The sequence below is a fragment of the Sebastes umbrosus genome, chromosome 18, assembly GCF_015220745.1.
Source record: "Sebastes umbrosus isolate fSebUmb1 chromosome 18, fSebUmb1.pri, whole genome shotgun sequence".
NCBI lineage: Eukaryota > Metazoa > Chordata > Actinopteri > Perciformes > Sebastidae > Sebastes > Sebastes umbrosus.
This window is the reverse complement of record NC_051286.1, coordinates 12,870,925-12,891,890: the sequence shown is the minus strand read 5'-3', so window position 1 is coordinate 12,891,890 and position 20,966 is coordinate 12,870,925. Positions and strand designations below refer to the sequence as shown.

At 42.8% G+C, this 20,966-nt stretch overlaps 1 protein-coding gene and 1 long non-coding RNA gene across 2 annotated transcripts in view; one reads left to right on the top strand and one right to left on the bottom strand.

The window, feature by feature from the left end:
• mettl24 (methyltransferase like 24) overlaps positions 1 to 20,966 on the bottom strand; it is a 38,016-nt gene that overhangs the window by 8,050 nt on the left and 9,000 nt on the right. Inside the window, exons 2-4 of the mRNA XM_037750614.1 lie at positions 11,111 to 11,209; positions 5,596 to 5,729; positions 690 to 915 (exon numbers count right to left, since the gene is read on the bottom strand). Of these exons, the coding sequence (XP_037606542.1) occupies positions 690 to 915; positions 5,596 to 5,729; positions 11,111 to 11,209 (459 nt within the window). The remainder of the gene's footprint in view (positions 1 to 689; positions 916 to 5,595; positions 5,730 to 11,110; positions 11,210 to 20,966) is intronic.
• The window catches only part of LOC119476939, a 28,460-nt gene continuing 11,435 nt past the window's right edge, over positions 3,942 to 20,966 (top strand). The window contains exon 1 of the long non-coding RNA XR_005204136.1: positions 3,942 to 4,969. This is a non-coding gene — a long non-coding RNA (uncharacterized LOC119476939). The remainder of the gene's footprint in view (positions 4,970 to 20,966) is intronic.

The window sequence follows — 20,966 nt, the reverse complement described above, 5'->3', positions numbered from 1 at the left end:
ATAAAAATGTGCTTTAATGGAATCCAGCCATTAATTTAGCAGACTATAAATGCTCTGTCTGTAATCTTTATGCATGTACTCCCTTGAAAAAAGAGATTTTTAATCTCATCGGGACTTATCCTGGTTGAATAAAGATTTCTTTCTTATTGCCAAGTGAGGAGAAAAGAGCCTGGCTGTCATTCAGCTGTCTTCATTACCTATGTAAGAGAATCTTGGCAGCTTTGACCTTGAATTATCATTCAGCCTGTTCCTAAACAGCCATGTTGGCTGGATCTATAATTGTGTTTATTAGTATGCATGCTATCAGTGGGCTCGGTGTGTGTGTGTGTGTGTATATGATTGATCTCGTATGCAGATCCCTATCTGATGAGGTGGAACACAATCCCTGGGGGGCTTTGAAGAGGTAACATTCAGCATGATAATATTTAAAGGAGGAAAAGCAAATTATATATGGGTGTTTATCCACCTGGAGCCTGAGACAGACAACAGAGGAATGAATCATGATGAGCTGTTATATGTTGGGATGAACAGGAAGGGGCCTGTGTTTGCATGCTTGCAGCATATAAGTGAATACCTGAAAGGAAAATCACTTTCATGCGGTTCCAGGTGATTTTATAATAATCCTTCCCAATTGATATTATAGCCAGAGACCTAGATGTATTCAATCCCGATTACGCTCTACCTCTCACCTGTCTGTGTCCAAAGTCATTAAGGATGGTGGCCAGTTTCTTGGTGTTGGCGTACTGACGCTGGGCGACGACGGCCGGGTTGGGATCCCTCCAGTCTACAGAGAGCCGATGAAGCCACATGTCAGCCTGCTGCACGTGAGGCTGCTTCAGACTGGGATCAAAGCAGTGGACCTCACATCCTGCCCTCGCCAGAGAACGCTCCAGTGACCGATCATCCACACCCAACCTGCAGCACACACACAGCCCAAGATGATCAGGTACAATACTTTCAATACTTTCTTGGTTCAAGCCAAAATACAGTAAGTATAGAGTGATGATGAGATAGTCCCTGATTTAAAGCTACTAGTTTATTTAGGAAAAGTCCAAATCTCCAAATCTGAATTTTGCCCAGGGCACCAAAAGGGCTAGAGCCAGCCCTGACAAGTGGTCTTAATGTTGAGAAACATCAGCACAAATTATCACACATGTCAAATGCAATGGAGGATCACTGAATTCTCCTAATAAAACACCACTTAGTCACTGTGATCTTGACTTCATCTGCCCACTTAAAAGCCAAGAAATCAATGATCACAAGAAGACTGCTTCTTCATGTTGAAATATGATGTGTAAATCTAAGTAGACAGACACATTTCCCCGTATTTCTCTCTCTTCCATCCCTCTCTCACTGCTTTTCTCTCTTTATCCCACCCCCACCTCCTCTAATTCTGCAATTTTCTCCTTTTCTCCCTCTCTCAGTCGCTGTCTCCGCATTCCCCCGTGTCTAGTTTGTGCTTCGGCTGTATTCTGTAATTGCGGCAGAGGGAGTACATTTCATAGTACATGTCTTTTACAGATGAGGCACCGGGTCTCCGAATGCATCCCACTAGCAGGGAGATAAGAGATGAGTGTATGGGAGAGCTTGAGATGCAACTAGACGTCTCTTTTTACCGCGCTAAATATTTCATATGCTTCACTGAGAGTTTCCCCCCATTCTCTGGTGGGGTGTTTTGGCCAGGAATCACTGCAGAGACACTTTAGATGACAGGATCAGGGATTACTCATGGGGTAGCAGGGGGGGGGGGAGGTAGCACTTCTGGATGACAGTGCTGAAAAAGTAAGGTCTCTACTAGCTGTAATATCCTCTCTCATGAGACTACAGAGTGCAGGAGCGGTAACACTGTTGACTGTCATGGCAACCAGATGTGAAGATGTGTGGTGGGTGACAAACACCCAATGGATTGTACATCAGATAAACAGTTCCTTTATTCTGCCTGTCCTCGCACTGAACTATAATGTAAACAGCCTCTGGATGTTGTGAACTTGAGAGGTGAGACTGGTTAACAAAGGCTGGGAAACTTTCTGCTGTCTCTTTCTCCTTCCTTCCCTTGTACCTTTACCGTTATATCTTTTTTTATTTTTATTCCTTTTGATTCAAATACCACGGTGTTCTCGGTCTGTCTCTCCACCTCCATCCTCGCTCTCTCTTTCGCTCTCTCTACCGCGCTCATATTCCCCTTCCTTCATCACACATTGCAGCTCATTAACATGTGCTTGATTAATGAGTGATGCGCTGTGATTTAGCCCATATAAGTGCTCCAAATTTTTTTTTTTTTGCTACATGGCCTACAGTCTGCAGGAAAATTTGTAATGAGTGCACCTCTTTCAATTTCTGCACTTCCACATGTAGTTCACATTTCGAAATTTCTCCTGTGAAAAGATCCATTTGGTTACCACAAAGTCATCCTAAAACATAAATTACATTTTTATTTTAGTTCAGTGTAAAAGTAAAAGTTGCTGCATATGCTCTACTGTTCAGGATGTTTTGTAAAATCTAGCGCTGTCAATGTTAACACGATAATAAGGCGTTATCGCAATAATATATTTTTAACGCCACTAATTTCTTTAACGCATTAACGTAATCAATCTTTCTGAGGTTGTAGCAGGCTCAGTTTTAAAGCTAGAGTAAGTTTTGGTGAGGAAAAACTGGCATGGCCATTTTCAAAGGGGTCCCTTGACCTCTGACCTCAAGATATGTGAATGAAAATGGGTTCTATGAGTACCCACGAGTCTCCCCTTTACAGACATGCCAACTTTGTGATAATCACATGCAGTTTAGGGCAAGTCATAGTCAAGTCATCACACTGACACACTGACAGCTGTTGTTGCCTGTTGGGCTGCAGTTTGCCATGTTATGATTTGAGCATATTTGTTATGCTAAATGCAGTACCTGTGAGGGTTTCTGGACAATATTTGTCATTGTTTTGTGTTATTAATTGATTTCCAGTAATAAATATATACATACATTTGCATTAAGCACACTCCCATGTTCACAAGAGTATTAAATACTTGACAAATCTCTCTTTAAGGTACATTTTGAACTGATAAAAAACGTGTGATTAATTTGCGATTAATCGCGATTAACTATGGGCAATCATGCGATTAAATATTTTAGTCGATTGACAGCCCTAGTAAAAACATCTTAATATGTATTTGCATTTCTGGGATCCACTAGTGCTGCTTTAGAGGACACACGCACAACAGCTTTTGTGCTCATTTAAAGACGGATGTGTGCTCTAAGCTAAATTAAGGTACTGTATAGCCTTGGCTTCAGTCATAGATACACCTACGGTTAGCTCAGTTACTGAAATAGATGTATTTTAACACTGAAGGCAATAACATCCTCCCTCATAGAAGCTATGACTAGAGCTATAATTATTAATCATAGCCTCCACAATTCTAATAATAATCATTATTTCCAAATTCTCAGCCAAAGAGAACAAAGGGGCCGCTACTGGAGCCACTATTGCCAGTAGCTATACTGTTTCAATGCCTGCTTTGATTGGCCAGAATGTGGGCTGTTTTTTAATGACAATGGATGATTCATCCTCTCGGACAATCTTCAATTACAGTAAGCTTCTGCACCGTTACTGCACGAGGAGGAAAAATAATGTATGATGAAAAGAAATGTATAAGAGGAGGACGATGGAGGATGAGAGAGGTAAGATAGAGTACGAGAGGTGAAAGGTGGGTCTTTCATGTGGAAAAACATCCAGCAACCCCCCCCTTCCACTCCTCAACCCACATCCACCGCCATGTGACAGTCCAATCAGAAAACAGCTGCTCATCCTGCCCGGGCACGGCCGTCCACGGCTCGTTAAACCGCATGCAGATGAGACGTATCAACCGTACGCACATGCACAAAAATGCACGAAATGTGCACGCAAGAGTACACACACAACTGTACATACTCGTCGTCCTAATGCACCAAGTTCAACAGTGTATGTGTACACTTAATGGTATTTGACATTTCTTTTACAGCCAGCGTTATGTGCAGCAGTTGGGTTTTGTGAGTGTCCTGTACAGCAGAGCAGAAGTCTCCTGAGAATAGCATACCTGGCATTGATTCAAGAGTATGACCATGAAGTGTGTGTGTGTTTGTATATACTATGAATCTAGGTCAGATAAGGGACACAGGGAGGAGAAGATCTGTTGACGTATCCAGAAAAGTGGAACTTCAGAGAGCACTTTGCCTTGTTGAACTGTTACACTAACTGGTCTCTCAGGACTTTTCTTTTGTTACTCCTGAAGTTTCTGCTTTTCATAGAATTAATTTTTTTTTAGGTCGACTCACTGTTATTGCATCGGCGTAAATCGAATTCATTCCCGAGGTCTTAAGGGATCAGTTAGATAGAAGGAAAAATGTTAATGCGGCTTTCATTGACGTGAAATATTGGAGCTGTGAGTCACATTTTCCCCCCAAGCTGATATTCAGGTCAAATGTTAAAATGTTTGCATAAATCACTGAAAGGACGCATAATTTTTCTTTTATTTTTGGTGCATGTCCATGTAGTTTGCCTGCACGAGTGACTTCCCATCAGTCAGTTGGAGGATATCAGATATGTTTTCCTCCATTCCCTCCGTTTGACCCCTGACCACTTCTCCATAGAGAGGCAGGAAGCCAGAAACCGCAGTTTCTCCCCTTGTTCATCCTGCATCAGTATCTGTGCCTTGATGCCAGCACACCTGTGCTGTCTCTCAACAGTCAAATTAATAAGCTCCCTCTCTCCTGCAGAAAAAATCCCTTCAGACCTCCGCAGCACCTCAGCACAGCGGAGGCCCAGCAGGGCAGAAACCGGGCCGAGCTGATCCGCGACGCAAAGCCAAACTGGGAGTGATTGACTCTCCAATCTTAAGAGGGTCAAATACCGTGGTGGCCTGGCTGACTCCATTCAAGATTACTTGCCACTCAAGGAGAGGAAGCAGAGGTGGAGTGGACGCGACTTTCCAGGTGGATGTTGGAGGTACAGTTGAGGCAGACAGAGGATTATCTTTACTCTTATTACAGTGTTACTCAACAAATTAAATCACCCAGAATACCGGGATAACCACACAAAGAAAAAGAAACTGCTACCTGGCACAAAAACGTGAATATTTCTACTTTGTCAGAGAAAGACAGATCCTGAATAAATATAGGCTCAGTGACCAATTAGTCATTGGAATGGGAAGACATGAAAAGACAAGGCCAGACAGAGATACTCCTCCTCTATTGTGTGGATAATAGACTTCATTCTTTGATGAAATAGTGAGAGAAAAACCTGAATTTCTCCTCTTGGAATAAATCTGAATTGTCATGGGTGAAGTGACACCAACGGCAATTGTGTCTAGATATATAACAGGCTGTCATAGAACCAGATGCTCTGAATAACTGTCGCATCTGCAGATAACTCACTCACTGTCTGAAAATTAATGTTGTGAACAATTCTGTTGCCCTACCGATGCAGTACATGGCAGCTTGTCTCAAAGACAGTCTAAGTGATTACATTTAGGATTAGATTTATGTGTTTGACATGTGGCGGTAAGGTTAAAGATTTGAGTTAAAGGGAATGAATGTATTCAGTGGAAGGCGTAAGTGAGAGTCTATACGCACCCAAAAGAGTAAACCCTGCAGTGTTTGCTTTGTATTCTGTGGGTCAGGCTGTACTCGGGGTCCAAACATGCAGCCCAGGCTGCTTTGGTCCCCTCCGGAGCAGCTTCCTCACCGGCCAACGATGCACACGACACCTGGACACATAAAAACATGCACATATAAATATAATGTATAATCTGAACAACACAAGCATCATAATGGGAAATGAATGGTATTTCCATTAGAGTGAGTTGATTTGACTTTTGACTTTCTAGTTTGAGTATTCATGCAGAGTTAACAACTGACTTGAAGCAGAGTTTACGTTAATAATAAAGAATAGAAATATATCTATACATGACTGTACATCATAAAAAACATAACTAGGATTACCACCTTGCGGTTGTATACCTCCGCCAACCAGTCAAGTTGCAGTTTACATCCATGTCTGTCCACAATATCATCACTTCATCAGTTTATCCTATTGTGTGAAATTTTCATAATTAGCATATGAATTCTTGAGTTATGGCCAAAACTGTGTGTTTTGAGGTCACAGTGACCTTTGACCACCAAACTTCAATCTTTTCATCCTTCAGTCCAGGTGGACGTTTGTGCCAAATTTGAAAAAAATTCCCCGTATACACACATTATACTCATACATACTCATTTACAAATACAACCATACACTTTCTACAGTGTTATCACAACTACTACGCCTGTTCTCAAAGAGCTAGCGAGCATCTTACATCTTACCTTAAACCTCAAGGACGGCGCTTGCTGACACACAAAAAGCAAATAGTATTGAGTAAATGTAAGTATCTGTTAGAACTGTGTAAACATTCTATATACAGTGTACATTCAAGGCCACATGAACCAGGCCTGAATAGGATTGCAGAGTGTTGTGCTCTTAAGCTTTAGACACATTTTGTTCTGAGTAGTTGGGTGTTTGAGTGTGTGTGACTGCAGTTGTCTTCAACAACATTAGTCTAACCAGGTAGTCATATAGGACAATAAATGAAGCGCCTGGGAGTTTTAAACAATCACATCAGCAGCTTGGCGAACACTCTTCTGAACTGTCTTGACGTGATGAACATCTTTTCCTCAAAATATGAGGAGATTGCTACTGAATCTGACCCGGGGCTAGTGTGTGTTTGGGGCTCAGTGTTGAACTACATTATGCATACTATTCATCATGATGCGCAGCTGGGGCGAATGCATCAGCAGCATTGCCAAGTCTCTCAGCGGTAGAGTGAGAGAACAGGGCAATGAAAGAAAGACGATAAACAAGGAGGAGATTGAAGTTCTTTATGTTCTTATATGCTGAAAATTCCATTCAGTGAGTGCAGGTCGGCGGGATGTTTGTTCAATTCAGTGTGTTTATGTGGGTGTGTTTATATAAAGCGTGCACCTGCATAAACTGTGTACATGCACGTAGTTACCATGTGCATACATGTCAGCGTGTTGGTTGCGTGTACATCTGCAGTTTTACAAGTGACTAAGCTTCAGCGCAGGAGCTGCTGCTCAAATGTTTGCTGTCTGGTTACTTTAAGCTCCGTCTGCTGCAGAGATTCAGTTTGCAGAGAAAGGGATAATATTGGCTCAGCCGTGATAATAGAAACCTAAATCTACGGGTCTACTGTAAACCGTTCAAGTGTAAACAAGATAGCACGTGTATAAGTTTGCGCGTGTGCGTTCTTGTATTCCTCCGCGTATTATCTAGTCTAACACTTCCAGTTTACAGGTTAAGCAATGAAGAAAGGAGAAACGATTAGTGCTTTCAAAAAGTATTCTGTCGCCAGCGAACGATGAGCACTGTATGCCAGCGTCTTATAAAGTCACACCTATTGTTTACTTAAAGTTGACATTTGAAACTGTGATTTGTGCATGTTTACATTCTCAGGTCAACATCAGATTTCCCTTGTGAAGTGAGTTCAATGTTTACAGCTTAGACATGGTTTCCTTGCTGTGGCCTTTTGGGTTTTTGAGGCTAAATAAGGTAGTCCAGATGTCCCTATCTGCCGCAACGTTTTTCAGCTCCTCCTGGGAGATCCAGCGGCATTCCCAAGCCAGATGAGATATATAATCATATCATCTCTCCAGCGTGTTCTGAGTATTCCCTGGGGTATCCTATCGTTTGGACGTGCCTGATCAGATGGCTCCTTTCAATGTGAAAGAGCGGCGGCTCTACTCCAAGCTCCCTCCGGATGTCTGAGCTCCTTACCCTATCTCTAAGGCTGAGTCCAGTCATCCTACGGAGGAAATTTATTTTGGCTGTTTGTATCCGCGATCTCATTCTTTCGGTCACTACCCAAAAAGCTTGAAAGCTTTGCCTTCCAGCTCAGCTCCTTCTTCCCCACAACAGCCTGGTGCAACGCCTGGGTTACTGCTGATGCCGTACCAATCCGCCTGTCAATCTACGGCTTCATTTTACCCATATTCGATAACAAGACCCCAAGATAGTTGAACTCCTTCACTTGTGGCAGCAACTCACTCCCAACCCAGAGGGAGCAATCCACCGTCACTGTCTGAAGCCAATAGGACCACATCATCTGCAAAGAGCAGAAAAGCAATTCTGAGGTCCCCAAACAGCCCATTCTCCTATCCCGGCTGCGCCTCGAGATTCTATGCATGAAAATGACAGACTGAATCGGCAACAAGTGACAATCCTGGTGAAGCCCAACACCCACTGGGATGGCTTAGCAATGACCTCAATACCCCATACCCCAGGAGCCACTTTCAGAAGTTCCCAGTTCACCCTCACCATATGTATGGATTTACCAGGTCTGTCCGGCAGCCGCCATCTGATCCAACTCACCACCACTGGTGCACCGGACTGCCTGGTCGGGCCGGGTCCCCCCTAATCAGAGCGTTCACTGACAGGTCAGGCAGGAAGGGACCAGCTGAGTCAAGTGCAGTGTCACCTGATGAAGTCCCCCGATGTGTTTTTGTTGCAAAAGTCACAAATTATATTGTACATGTGGGTGGCGCAATAACGTATTTAAATAAATATGACACACGCTTCATTATGCCTGTCATTGTTAATGTGTTCCAGCTAAAAGCATTCATCAGCACTCAATGCACAGTGTGTAATGAAAAGCAAAATAACTCTTGATTAGTTTGCCACTTCACATCTGCGGACAAGGCAGGCTGCTTAGCACTGTTTGAGCTGCAAAAATTGACCCGTTATCATTGAGCACACATTATAATGAACTAGAAGTGCACTCGGAGAGCGCGGACCTCCGCCAAGGCAGGTCTCATGTATGTTGCTTGTCGGAGGTATTGAACAGCTACTACTTATTGTTTTTAAGCTAATCAGAAAAATCCCACAGTGCATTTCATGCAACTTCTATAGAAACTCTTCCTCTTATTTGTGTGTGTGCCGGTGCATACATGCATGCAAGATACACTGACTCCTATCGATTGGACAGTTGTGTCGCAGGCCATCTCTCTGAGTAACAGCTCCACCAGGCACTGTGTCAGTCAGCATTACAGCTGAGGATGCTGTTATGCCCCCCCCCGACCCCCTCCAACTCCCTCCACCCTCCATCCTGTTAGTGTGTATGACAGACAGTTCCCTTCAACAGCTTCCCACAAACACACACAAACACTCAAACAATCTCTTTCTCTCTGTTCTTGTCCTTGTCTGTTCCTTTAACACACACACACAGATACGCACAAGTGGCTGCACACACGTGTACGCACACACACACACACACACACACACACACATCCCGGGGCTAATTCATTATGAGCTGAATGTCTGCTGTGAAAGATATAGAACGTTTGCTTAGTCATTTGGAGTGGGGTACTCTGTGTTCTCGCTATATTGTGTGAGGGAAAAAGATAAGTTGCTGATTTATCCTCAAGCCAATTTCATCACAATAAAAAATGCAGCACATGTAATCCAAAAAAAAATGTCATCCTGTGTTTTGGACAGTGAAAATGAAACCGTGTCTTTGCATTACCTTCACAAGAGAGGGACAAGGACACCCTTTCTCAATCCCCTGATATTTCTCAAATTATGATGCTGAACATCTTAATCGATTTGTAGTAATTTAATACTGACATAAACCAACAAACAAACCACAACATCTCATTGATTAAGTATGAATAGAGGGGCTGTGAGTTTCATCTGTATGGTAATCAATAGAGTAATGAATTATGTGTGTGCTGCCGAGCAAGACAAATACACTCTGGCTGAGCTGAATGTGAAAGAGGTGCCAGTGTAGCTCAGTCATGGGCTGATAGATACAGGCTCGCTCTGATATGCATAACAAAGACCTGTCAAAATAATGCACTTCCTTGCCTTCAATAGAAACTTCCACTCTGATTATCTGTCTTCAAACTACGGCCTTAATGCTGCATTTTGCATCTGGTTACAATGTTTAGTTCATCTTTAGTTAAAGCAGATGCAAGTTTAAGATGTTGTGTTCCCTGATGGAACACAGCTTGCAGCAAAGCACAGCCAATGTCACACAGAAAAACCATAAACACTTCAACAGTGCACAAGGTAAAAACTGAGCAACCAGAGATTTGTAGGCAAAAGAATCGAGCCGTTATGATTTACTGAATTTAAAGCTCTTGTCTAAAAACAATACTTTTTGTACCGTGTGAAGACGTGTTCAGATTGTCTTTATACATAAAATCCACAGAGTAAACCGAGCCAAGAAACCAACAAGCCTGTTTTCTGTTTCACACTTTCATAATACCGTTGCATCTTCATATCTGCTCTGCAAATCTTCCATATCAGATTGCACTGTTCTCATTTGTCGTACTGTATTTGTATTGTTCCATCACTGCAAGTCACAACATTTATTTTCAATATTGTTCATGGTCCCTTACAAATACACAAAATAAAAGAAGTAGTTACATACAACAGGGACTTATTTTAAAAACCACACTACAAAAAGTCAGCAATAAAATGGGGAAAATATTGCTTAAAATAAGCAAATTGTCTGCCAACAGGAAAATTTCACTTGCTAAGATTTTGTAGTCTCAAAGAACACACAGGTATTTTAAAACTAGTACAGCTACACTAAAAACAAGTACACATGTCTCGATACAAGAAAAGATTTTTAGTTGTTTTTATCCTCAATATGTAGGAAAATGGGCTCAAATTTAGCAAATGCTCATGCCATCATCTTGAAATCGAGTTTAATGTGAAAAAACGCAGAATCTACAGGTGTCACCCTCGCCCTCCACCCCCTGTTCTCTCTCTGCAGGCAGAAGAAAAGAGGCAGGGTGACGCGTCATGAACGCGTCATCAGTTACACTGTGCAAGTCTTAAAGCCTGTGGTGTTAATGCACAGGCTGAGCGGAGTTATTGAAAAAAATTCCCGGAGCCGGATCGCCACCAAAATCTAATGGATTGTGCCACACCCCACCCCTCCAAAAAATGTCATTCAAATCCATCACGGACTTTTGGAGTAATCCTCCAAACGGCCAAACGGCCAAATCAACAAACAAACCAACACCGGTGAAAACATAACTTCCTTCCTATAGGCCTTCGCCCTTGGCGGAGGTAACAATGAAGACTCACTTGTGGTGTTGTGATGTAGTTGAGGAACCTTTTAGCTTCGTCCTCCAGAGAATGACTCTCACCGGCCCAGGGCTCCAAGTCTATATGCCACCGAGGAGTCTGTAGTGAAAGCACACACACACATACGTGATCATTAACAATGAAAGGAACATGAAAATTGACAAATTAACAACATCAAAGTAGGCCACTCAAAAGAAATCCAGTGCAAGGACAACAACAAAGGGAGCTTTATTCTTCCAGGTATTATAACCCACTTGCGTATGATGGAACTAGGTCACAATGTGCTCAGTGGAGGATTTCTTTTTTATCCCACCTGTGTCTTAGTGACAAATAAACTGCTAAAGTTAATTTCCATTGTTATTTTAGTGAAATGGGGGCTGCTATTTATTCTCAAGCATTCTGAGCTGCTAAAAAAAATAATCTACTGTATAAAGTCCAGCCGTGTTTCACAGTGGAAAAACAAACCCCTCAGACTTTGCCATCGGTTGGCCGTAGCAGCTCAGCGCTGCTGCGTGTGATCACATTCCTGAAACCTGGCAGAGCTCTGCTTTACAGCCTGCTGCATTTCTACAGGAATGTGTCTGTTTATGATTAGAGGAGAGGCAGCGAGATGGAGAAAAAAGAAAGAGAGGATCAGAGCTGCGATGATGCATTTGCTGGTTGCACAATAATTTCTTGGGTCAAACACCACGGCCAATTGTTCATTAGCAGCCCCAGTATAAATTATCCTGGGGGATTTCACGATAGAGTGCCTCCCTGCCCGGGACGCTCCCGCCTTTCATCGGTGTTTTATGAGCACTGCAGTTTCAGATTTTCCGTAGTTACGTGCAGATGATTTTTGGCTTAGCGAGCAAGATCATGTCCGGGTTTGTTCGATGCTGCGGGCACATCTGGTGAGCAATCTGTAAAGGGTACTATGGTGACATCAGGTCTGTTTAGGAAAACAATCTTGTGTTGGAATTCACACCCACGTTTCCATGCCTCTTTCTCTCTCTACCCACAGTAATGCCCTTCACTTTAGCATTGTGATTGCAGGCTCAACACAAAGGGCGTCATAGCTCAGACACATTGTTTTACAATCACACTGTTTCACTTTCAACTAACTTGGCTTTGTGTGATTTGACAATTGAGGTCAACTCTTTCGTATTTTGTGTTACAAGCCAGTGGATAGTTTAGATTTAGTCAAGCACACACAACATACTTACATACTGTATAATTAATTTCACTTCAATCTTTATCAGCATAAAAAATGAGAAAACATGCTCCCAAAAAGTCACATATACACACAGGTATGTGGACTTGTACGTGGACACACTTATGTGCACTTCAACGTGCACGCATGCACTACATATAGATCTGAAACCACAGATAATCTACTAATGCATTTCCTATGATAGGGCTGTCTTTTCTTCCTCAGTGCACATGTATAAAGACACACTCACATATGCATGCAAACTCATACATATGAACTTCCTGTATACGGCCATGCACATACACTGACAGCACTCTGCTAATACATTATCCATGGCAGCGCCGTGTGTGTCATTTCCTCCTCCAGTGATGCTGATCCTGGACCTGCCAATGCAGAGAATCAGCTGTCCATTTAATGGCTGCAGTGCTGGATCCACGCCACACTATTCACTGTTTGGCATTCAGCCTTTAATCGATTTGCGGCGTGTCAAAACATCTGAATGCTCGCCGTGCCTCAATTCTTCCCCTCCTCTCTCTCTCTCTCTCTCCATCATGTCATCCCTCTGTTTCCTTTTCTCTCTTTCCTCCTCTGGCTCGAACACTCTGCGTCTCATTTCTCTCTCTTTATTGTTTCTCTCTGTCTGTCTGCCACTCTCTCTCTTCAGTGTCTCAGTTTAAAATAATTGCAGCCGTGATCAACATAATTACCCTGCAGGACAAATAGGGTGATGGATGTGCACGGCTGGGTTTCAGTCTACAGCTTTTGTTTTCCGCAGTTTGATTTTCCTGATTTGCTCGTCGCATATGTGAAAGTGAATTGCCATGGAGCATTTAAGTTTATCATTTATGTTACTTTGTATGTATTTGCAAATACATGTGTAGCACATCTTTTGGGAAGAATCCTCGTGGTCACAAATTGTGATTAGCTTTGGTCAGAGAGAGGAAATACTTATCATCCTAATGTTAGACAAAGGCCAGCACTGTATTTAATGTATCATGAGCTATAGGATATACAAAGTAGGGCTTGTTGCACATTGGATATGGTAGCAGATACAGAGCAGAATGGTAGTTATGACCTTTTGACTAATGAAACATCTTGTATAAGCAGCACAGGGGCTACGTACGCAACTTTCTGTTGAGACACTCCTTACTGACTCCTGGGATGCGGTTCGTGGTCTCTCCTATTGTAATTACAATATAGTTGTTTTACTTTATACTCATTTGAGTTTTCTTTGCATTACTTTGTGTGTGTTTGAGTGCTTACAGGTCATTTCCACGACACATAAAGAGGCCGTACTTTGGGACAAAACATCACAACATAATGCTCTTGCTAACCCTTGCCACACAACAGAGAACTCAATCAAAAATGCATAGGGCTGTCAATCGATTAGAATATTTAATCGCGATTAATTGGCCAGAAACCCTCACAAGTACTGCATTTAGCATAAAAAATATGCTCAAATCATAACATGGCAAACTGCAGCCCAACAGACAACAACAGCTGTCAGTGTGTCAGTGTGCTGACTTGACTATGACTTGCCCCAAACTGCATGTGATTATCATAAAGTGGGCATGTCGGTAAAGGGGAGACTCGTGGGTACCCATAGAACCCATTTTCATTGAGGTCAGACATCAAGGGACCCCTTTGAAAATGGCCATGCCAGTTTTTCCTCACCAAAATTTAGCTCAAGTGTGGAGCGTTATTTAACCTCCTATGCGACAAGCTAGTATGACATGGTTGGTACCAATGGATTCTTTAGATTTTCTAGTTTCATGTGATCCCAGTCTACTAAAAAAAATTGAGCCCGCTCCAACCTAAAGTTATATTAATGCGTTACAGAAATTAGTGGTGTTAAAACGAATTTGCGTTAACAGCCCTAATAAATATTTAATTTGATGTCGTCATCATCATTAATGTGCTACAGGACCATACAGACTCTTTTGTAACAAAAAGTTTGTTGTGATTTTTACCCATGGCTTAGCCTCCACAGGGAGACTTTGTTGCTGAATTCCACCATAACATTTTTATTCAGAACTCTTTGCAGAAAAACTCTCTTGCAAAGGCCACAATCAGACAAACAATCCCTGAATAAAACGAACAGAACAGTGTAGTAGTGAGGCCAGGAGAGTTTTACAGGAACAGAAAGACTGCATGTCGGTCTGGGAGTCTGTTATTTACACGTAGACGAATAACATCTACCTTCCTACATCCCGGGGACTCTGAAAGCTCCCAGAGCTCGCCGTCTCCGTGCTGCCCTTTTCATCTCCTTACCGAGTCCTCCCCTGCAAAGCTCAGCTATCAGGCCTCATACATCAGCCTGGTACAGGTTGGGACAGGACTGCTGATCAGAGGGCAGATATCTGGGACAATGGACTCACTGGGAGTTTGCAGTGGGGGGTGGATTGAATGGAATTGAAGCTATTTGGTGAAAAATATATCCAACCTTTATCTTAGGACACATTTTTTGCACTGCGCTAAAACTGAGATTTCAACATAGACATTTTGTGTGTGTCTCTGCATGCATTTTACTATACGTGTCTATGTGCTCTCACTAACTGCTGAATCATCACTTAGCGGTGATGAGATTAGTGTAAAGCCCCATGTTCAGTCAAGCAACAACAAGTCATCAGCGCCTCAGGGACAGCAGAGGTAAGCAGTGTTAATAACAAACACACAGAACGTCACTCTGTCGAGGCTCAGCTCTTTAGACCTTAATCCCATGACATTAGATATAACAGCATCCTCAGCATGAGCATTTCAGGTAGTCGCCTTGACACGGATGGAAGAATGGACAATAGAAATTATTGATTAAGTTAGTATGATGACATTGAGAACTAGAAAAGGCTATATATCTTCTGAAGGAAATTTACATGCGCTCGCAACACGTTCTAATCCTAAACCGCTGCTTTGTCGCGCCCCTTGTTGTCACTTTAGGGTTAGGCAACCAAACCAATGTAGTTAGGTTTAGGAAAGACCTACATGGTTGGGTTTAAAACTACTACGTTTGTGCAGTGAAAATGAAACTGAACGTTGTGAACCCAGGGCACGAACGAACAGCTGATATGCACGGGACACAAACAGCGGTCTCCTGGATGAGACCCTTGTGTTTGTTGGACCCAACCACCTACCGTCCCGCCCGCCCGGTGTGTGTCTTTTCGCTCTTAAAAATACGTCACCACACTTCTGGCGCACTTTCTCAGAGCGTTTACTGTTGCCACGGATGGGTTTACATTGTAGTTAATGGAACGCCGGTGCGTTTCATACTGACGCTTGTGCTGCGGTATTGAATGCCCTGGGAATGAGAACAGGCTGGTGCTGCTCGCTGCTGAAAATGTATATTTGAAACATTTGAAAAAGTATGAACACTGAAAGAAGTTGAAGTGGCAGTTAAAAGGGAAATGCTGAAGATTGAAGATTCAGTTCAGTTTCAAACAACGAGAAAGCAGATGAACTCCGGTTAAATAAAAAGAGATGATTAATTGAATTAATCTGGAGACAAAGTTAATGGAACTAATTTAACCCCAGGGGTAAAAATGTAACTGAATTGTAGTATGTTATTCTTTTATCCTGACATATTCTTGCCGTTCCTTCTCACTTTATTTATCAGGGATTTAAAAAGGATGTTTTCTTAACATCCTCGCCCCCCCCTCCCCCCCCCCCTTTTGATCGCTTTGTTATGGGGCCTTTCTGCATGGCCTGCACGTCTTGATGGAGCTGGGTGTGTTAGTGGATGTGTGCCTCTCAGCCTGGTGTGAGAGAAGTGTGAGCAGCCAGGCCGAGCATGAATAATCCCCCGGGGAGAAGAGGATGGATGGATGGACAAGAGATGACTGGATGAAACAAGAGAGGACGGTCTGCCAGAACAATGAAGGAGGGTGAGAAGAAGGGAGGTATAGTAGAGGGGGAGACGGAGGAGGAAATGTACCTCACCTTCTGAAGGAGGAAGAAGAGTTCTACACCTGTATATGGATTTAAAACCAAGAGTAAGAAAAGGTTGATACATAACGATTCAGCTGGGAGCATCTCTGAGGACACAGCAAAATCAGTGCTCGAGTAAACACATTGTGACCGGTGTATCAAATGTCACGGAGGAGGCAGCCACAGGTGAGCTGTGTCCGCCCATTTGGAAACCATAAGGCCTCAGACGCAGAGCTGCCAAGCTGGCCCCGTCTGTTGGTGAAGTGCCAGGGTGTCTGAGCGTCCGATCTGCTGCTCTTTTTCTTTTTTTCTTTTTTTTCCGATTGCTCTCAGCAGAGTCCAGACGCTTGAGAAAAATACCACCAAGCTGTGCAGTCAAGAGGTCAAAGCTTTCAGTTCAACAGCGTGTGGAATATTATTTTAACACTATGGAGTGTCTTGAAGTTAGGAAATGTTCTTTGACAGGCTATATTTTCCTGACAACTTGGGTGAAAACTCAACAGTGCCTCCGTGCCAAATGAAGGTCAAGACATGCGATGGACAAGTAGGCACACAGAGAAGTGGTGGTTTAATGAAACAGCGGGGGGCTGATTCACATTAGCCTCCCTCTGAGTTCTAGGAGCTGGGGAACCCAGGTGAGAGACTATATCAGAGACTTGTGCTCCAGGGGGCTGTGCTAATATGATTCAGGGGGAAAAAAAGAGATTTTTGTGATGCTCAGAATTTTTGTGTAATGCAACATTTATCACAAGGTGGAGAGCTTTATTGCTTTGAAAACCAAACACTATCATTATATTATAAGCAAAAATAGTTATTTATTAAGAAATAAAGCCTACTTAATACTTACATAACTGCATTGACAGACAGGTGTACAATTATTGGATATTTCACCTGATAGTTAATGCTTGATAAAGATGAACAATGATGTTTCGGTCTTCTCCATTACATGACGATACTGGCTATACCAACTGGCTAAAAATGAGGAAAAGACATTAGTAAAATGAGGATCTCATGGGAAAGGTAACTACCACGTTGCTGCTAAATATACTCATAAATCACATCACATTTACAAACAACATAATGTTATTACAATTGGATATAAAACAGCTGGTTTGTCTGTATCATTATGATGACACGATAATGGATGGTGAATGGTATAACCTACTGAGCGTGGGGCTGAGATCACACACATTGCTACGTACCACTACCGTTGATAAAGCTATATGGTTATTTTATCCGCCTGCCAGAAATCATTCATCTTGCTTTCATTTCTCTTTAGCTCCCTCTATTTCTGTCATTTGAGTGATGTATTAGGTTCTAGATGTGATGATCATTTGATTATAGTTGTCATGGCAGCCAATCACAGCTTTGTTAGGTAGCAGCGATGTTTAATGCGAGTTATTTAAGTGAGAAATGATGACAGCGAAAGATTAGATTTTGCACTCGCTGCTGTCGACTGACTTTAAAGATGCTGTATACAAAGTCTGCAAAGCCAACGAGTATCAGACAGGTTTGATTTAAAGGTGCTCTTGGTGATATTCAGAGTGTTAATATAGCAGCAAACAACTATTTGCTATGTAAAGATATAGAGGAGTAATATCCACCTGAGCAGAGAACGAAGTCGCTCTCCCTCTGTTTGTGTTGTAATCTGAGTTTCCCCTTGCTTTGTTGACGGCCGTGCATGCCTTTTAGTGCATGTGAGCGTGCCCCACTGGCTAGCTCACAGCCGCCACTCTGCACTGCTCTCATACGGCGGTTACAGCTGATAATGCCGTCCTGACCGACAGCGCAGTTGCGGAATCGTAGCACCCATCCTCCCCTCTAGATTAACATTGTAAACTCCATCAGCACTGTTGCCATGGTTTCCACTGTTAACGCTGTTAGCACCGTTAGCTATGAGCCGTCGACTCATCTGTCGCCATGTTGAGAGCCATTCGGAGGCAATAGAAATGCTCCCAATCTTGCATTTAGCACCTTTAATGGTCAGATCAGACCTGTTAATCCAAATCAAGTATCCCGTCTGCATTCTGGGTATTAAGAACAACAAAAGTAAAAGCTTTCATAGGTGCATATTGTGTTATATCAGTTGGTAATGGACCAAATATTGAGAATTATTGAGCATAATAAAAAGTGTATATTGAAAGGATTAATACTGACAGCATGACTGTAAGATTGTATACAGGATAATCACATATAGTCTAAAATAAGCTCTCTCGTTCTGACTAATCTGGTAGATGGGAGACTGGCAGTTGGACCAGACCCGGCTGTCTCCACTTCCTGCAGTGTCATCTCTATTCCTCCGGCAGGCCTGGCTCACTGACCAATCCCAGCTCGCTGCCAGAGTACGGTGAGAGACAGAGCGGGTATAACAGAATTAAAGCGGAGGATTACGCTGATCTTTTTTTAATAAAGGCAGTAATCTCAGAAGAGTTTCGCCTCAGTCTCAAAGGCAGAGCGGTGCTGTGGAAGAAGCCTGTGGAGGATTGGAGAGATACAGGAGCAGGGGGAGTGGAAGTTAAGTGTGTGTGGAAGAGGAGTAGAGAGAGAAATTGGAGGTTGAGGCGCAGATGGTGTAGTTGGAGGATGAAGAGATTGTTCTCCTCTCTGTGCTGTTTCTCCTTCATAGGAGGAAACAAACCCACATCTGGTGTGCATTTACCAAAGACGGAGAGAGGAAGTTGGAAAACGACTGAAACAATCCTAGTTTATTGTATAGCGGAGGAGTCGAATTAACCTCTGAATATTATTTGACATTGAGGTTTTGCATTCATGCGCCCAACATTGTGTTACATTACAGCACACACACGCGGCATCATTCCTCATTCTGCACACTACTTGGCAGTAGCACTATCTGCCCACATGCCATAAATCAAAAGCTGATCGAAGACCGGCGCGAGCCCATTCTCGCTCAGCACTTTGAGCCGTCGCCTACATGGCAGCCTCATTTTGTGTCCATCTAGCTTAAATCAAAGCTGATCTGTGAGCAGTGCTTAACCATCTTTGCCAGTGCAAAGCATTTGCATTTTTCTTGTATTTTGTTCCAGGTGCATCATTACAAACGTACTAAATATACTGTGCTGAACTAAGAGAACCATATCAGTGCCTTGGATTTCATAAGGAGTAGCATGAAAGATAGCTAAATGACCAATATGAGGACACTATGAGTTGAATGATCAGATGATGGTAGCATAAAAGGACAGGGTAGTTTTCTTTAAAGGGATAATTGGGGTGTTTTGAAGTGGGGTTGCATGAGGTACTTATCCACAGTCAGTGTATTACCTGCAGTAGATGACGGTCGGCACGCCTCCAGTTTGGAGAAGCAGACAGGAGTTACTGGAAGGAACCAAAGCAATGTACAGCTGTCGACGAAACTGGCAGGAAAACGTAGGTAATGCAGTGACTATGGAGAAGCACCTCATACAACCCCACTTCAAAACACCAAACTATCCCTTTAAGTAGCAAGGACAAACCTTGCAGAAAACTGACATATACATTTAAAAAAAAAATGAACAGCAAAGCAATCAGTGCTGCTCTATTCAATGGCACAAATTAAACAGCTTCCAGCTTTCATATAGTGTTGTGACTGCTCTCCATTTCCAGCACTGTCTATATTGAATGGTAAGTAAACAAAGACAGCCATTTGTGCACTCCACCGCAAACGTGTGTGATGGAAAGGCATTCAGTAGTAAGGCTGTGCAGAGAGCAGTTGTCATTTAAAGCAAGGTATTACAGCACACTACATGGTATGCATGTAGCTGGTAGAACCACAACAGCATACTGTACAGCTTTGCTGTAAACATGAAAGCCGCAGTGGGAAAGTACACTTGTTAACGCCCTTATAAAATACTGCTCACTGCTGTGTGTGGTTTTTAAAGGAAAGGCTGCTGTGTGTGGTTTGGTTTGATAGATTCCCATCAGCTATGTGTGGTTTCCAGTTAACAACAAAAAACTGATTTTATCGCATACCCATGCATGCATTCACACATGCATGCACATTAAAGCCAGCGTGTTCTCTGGAGACCTTTGACTTGTCATATTACATGCCGTCAACTTATATATCTATAGGACCGGCTGTTGCCTTGGAAACCCCTTCCATTCACATCATGGTAACCTCACGTATTCATACATCCAGGCATATACAGATGCTCCTATTCCTCACAATATTCAGATGGTTGTGTAGGACTTGGACAAAAGGTGATTAACACCGCTGAAGATACGTCGTTGTCTGATTTGATCATATCGTGTTGGAATCGGGGGCCCTTCTTGGCCAGCGTCTCAAGAGACAGATGGAGTAGTATTGTTAGCAGGCTCACAGTTGCTAAAACCTGCATGTGTGTGTCTGAGTGTGTGAGTCAATCTATGCAAGTGTGCGCCTGTCTTCCTGGACAATATCCCAGATATGAGATCTGTGTTTGATGTCTAGTTGGGAAGAGCAAAGGGAACCCGCTGAGCACCATATGACATTCACTTCCTGAGACGGAGCTGGAAAATCATCATCATTTTACTTTTCTTGCCAATTTGTCCGTTTGTTTCTTGCACATAAATGATTACTGAATATGAAAATGGAAATAAATTGAAAGAGATGGCAAGGGTGGATGTATATTCCAGCCTTGTCATAGCATAATTGTCAATTGTCACGCTTGTTTTGTGAGATTAGAGTCCTGCCAACATTATTACTGCGCAGTGGCGTCTCCACAAGCACTCAGCTTGTGTTTGTGTTTCTAATTTCATCTCCCTTCTCTGCGC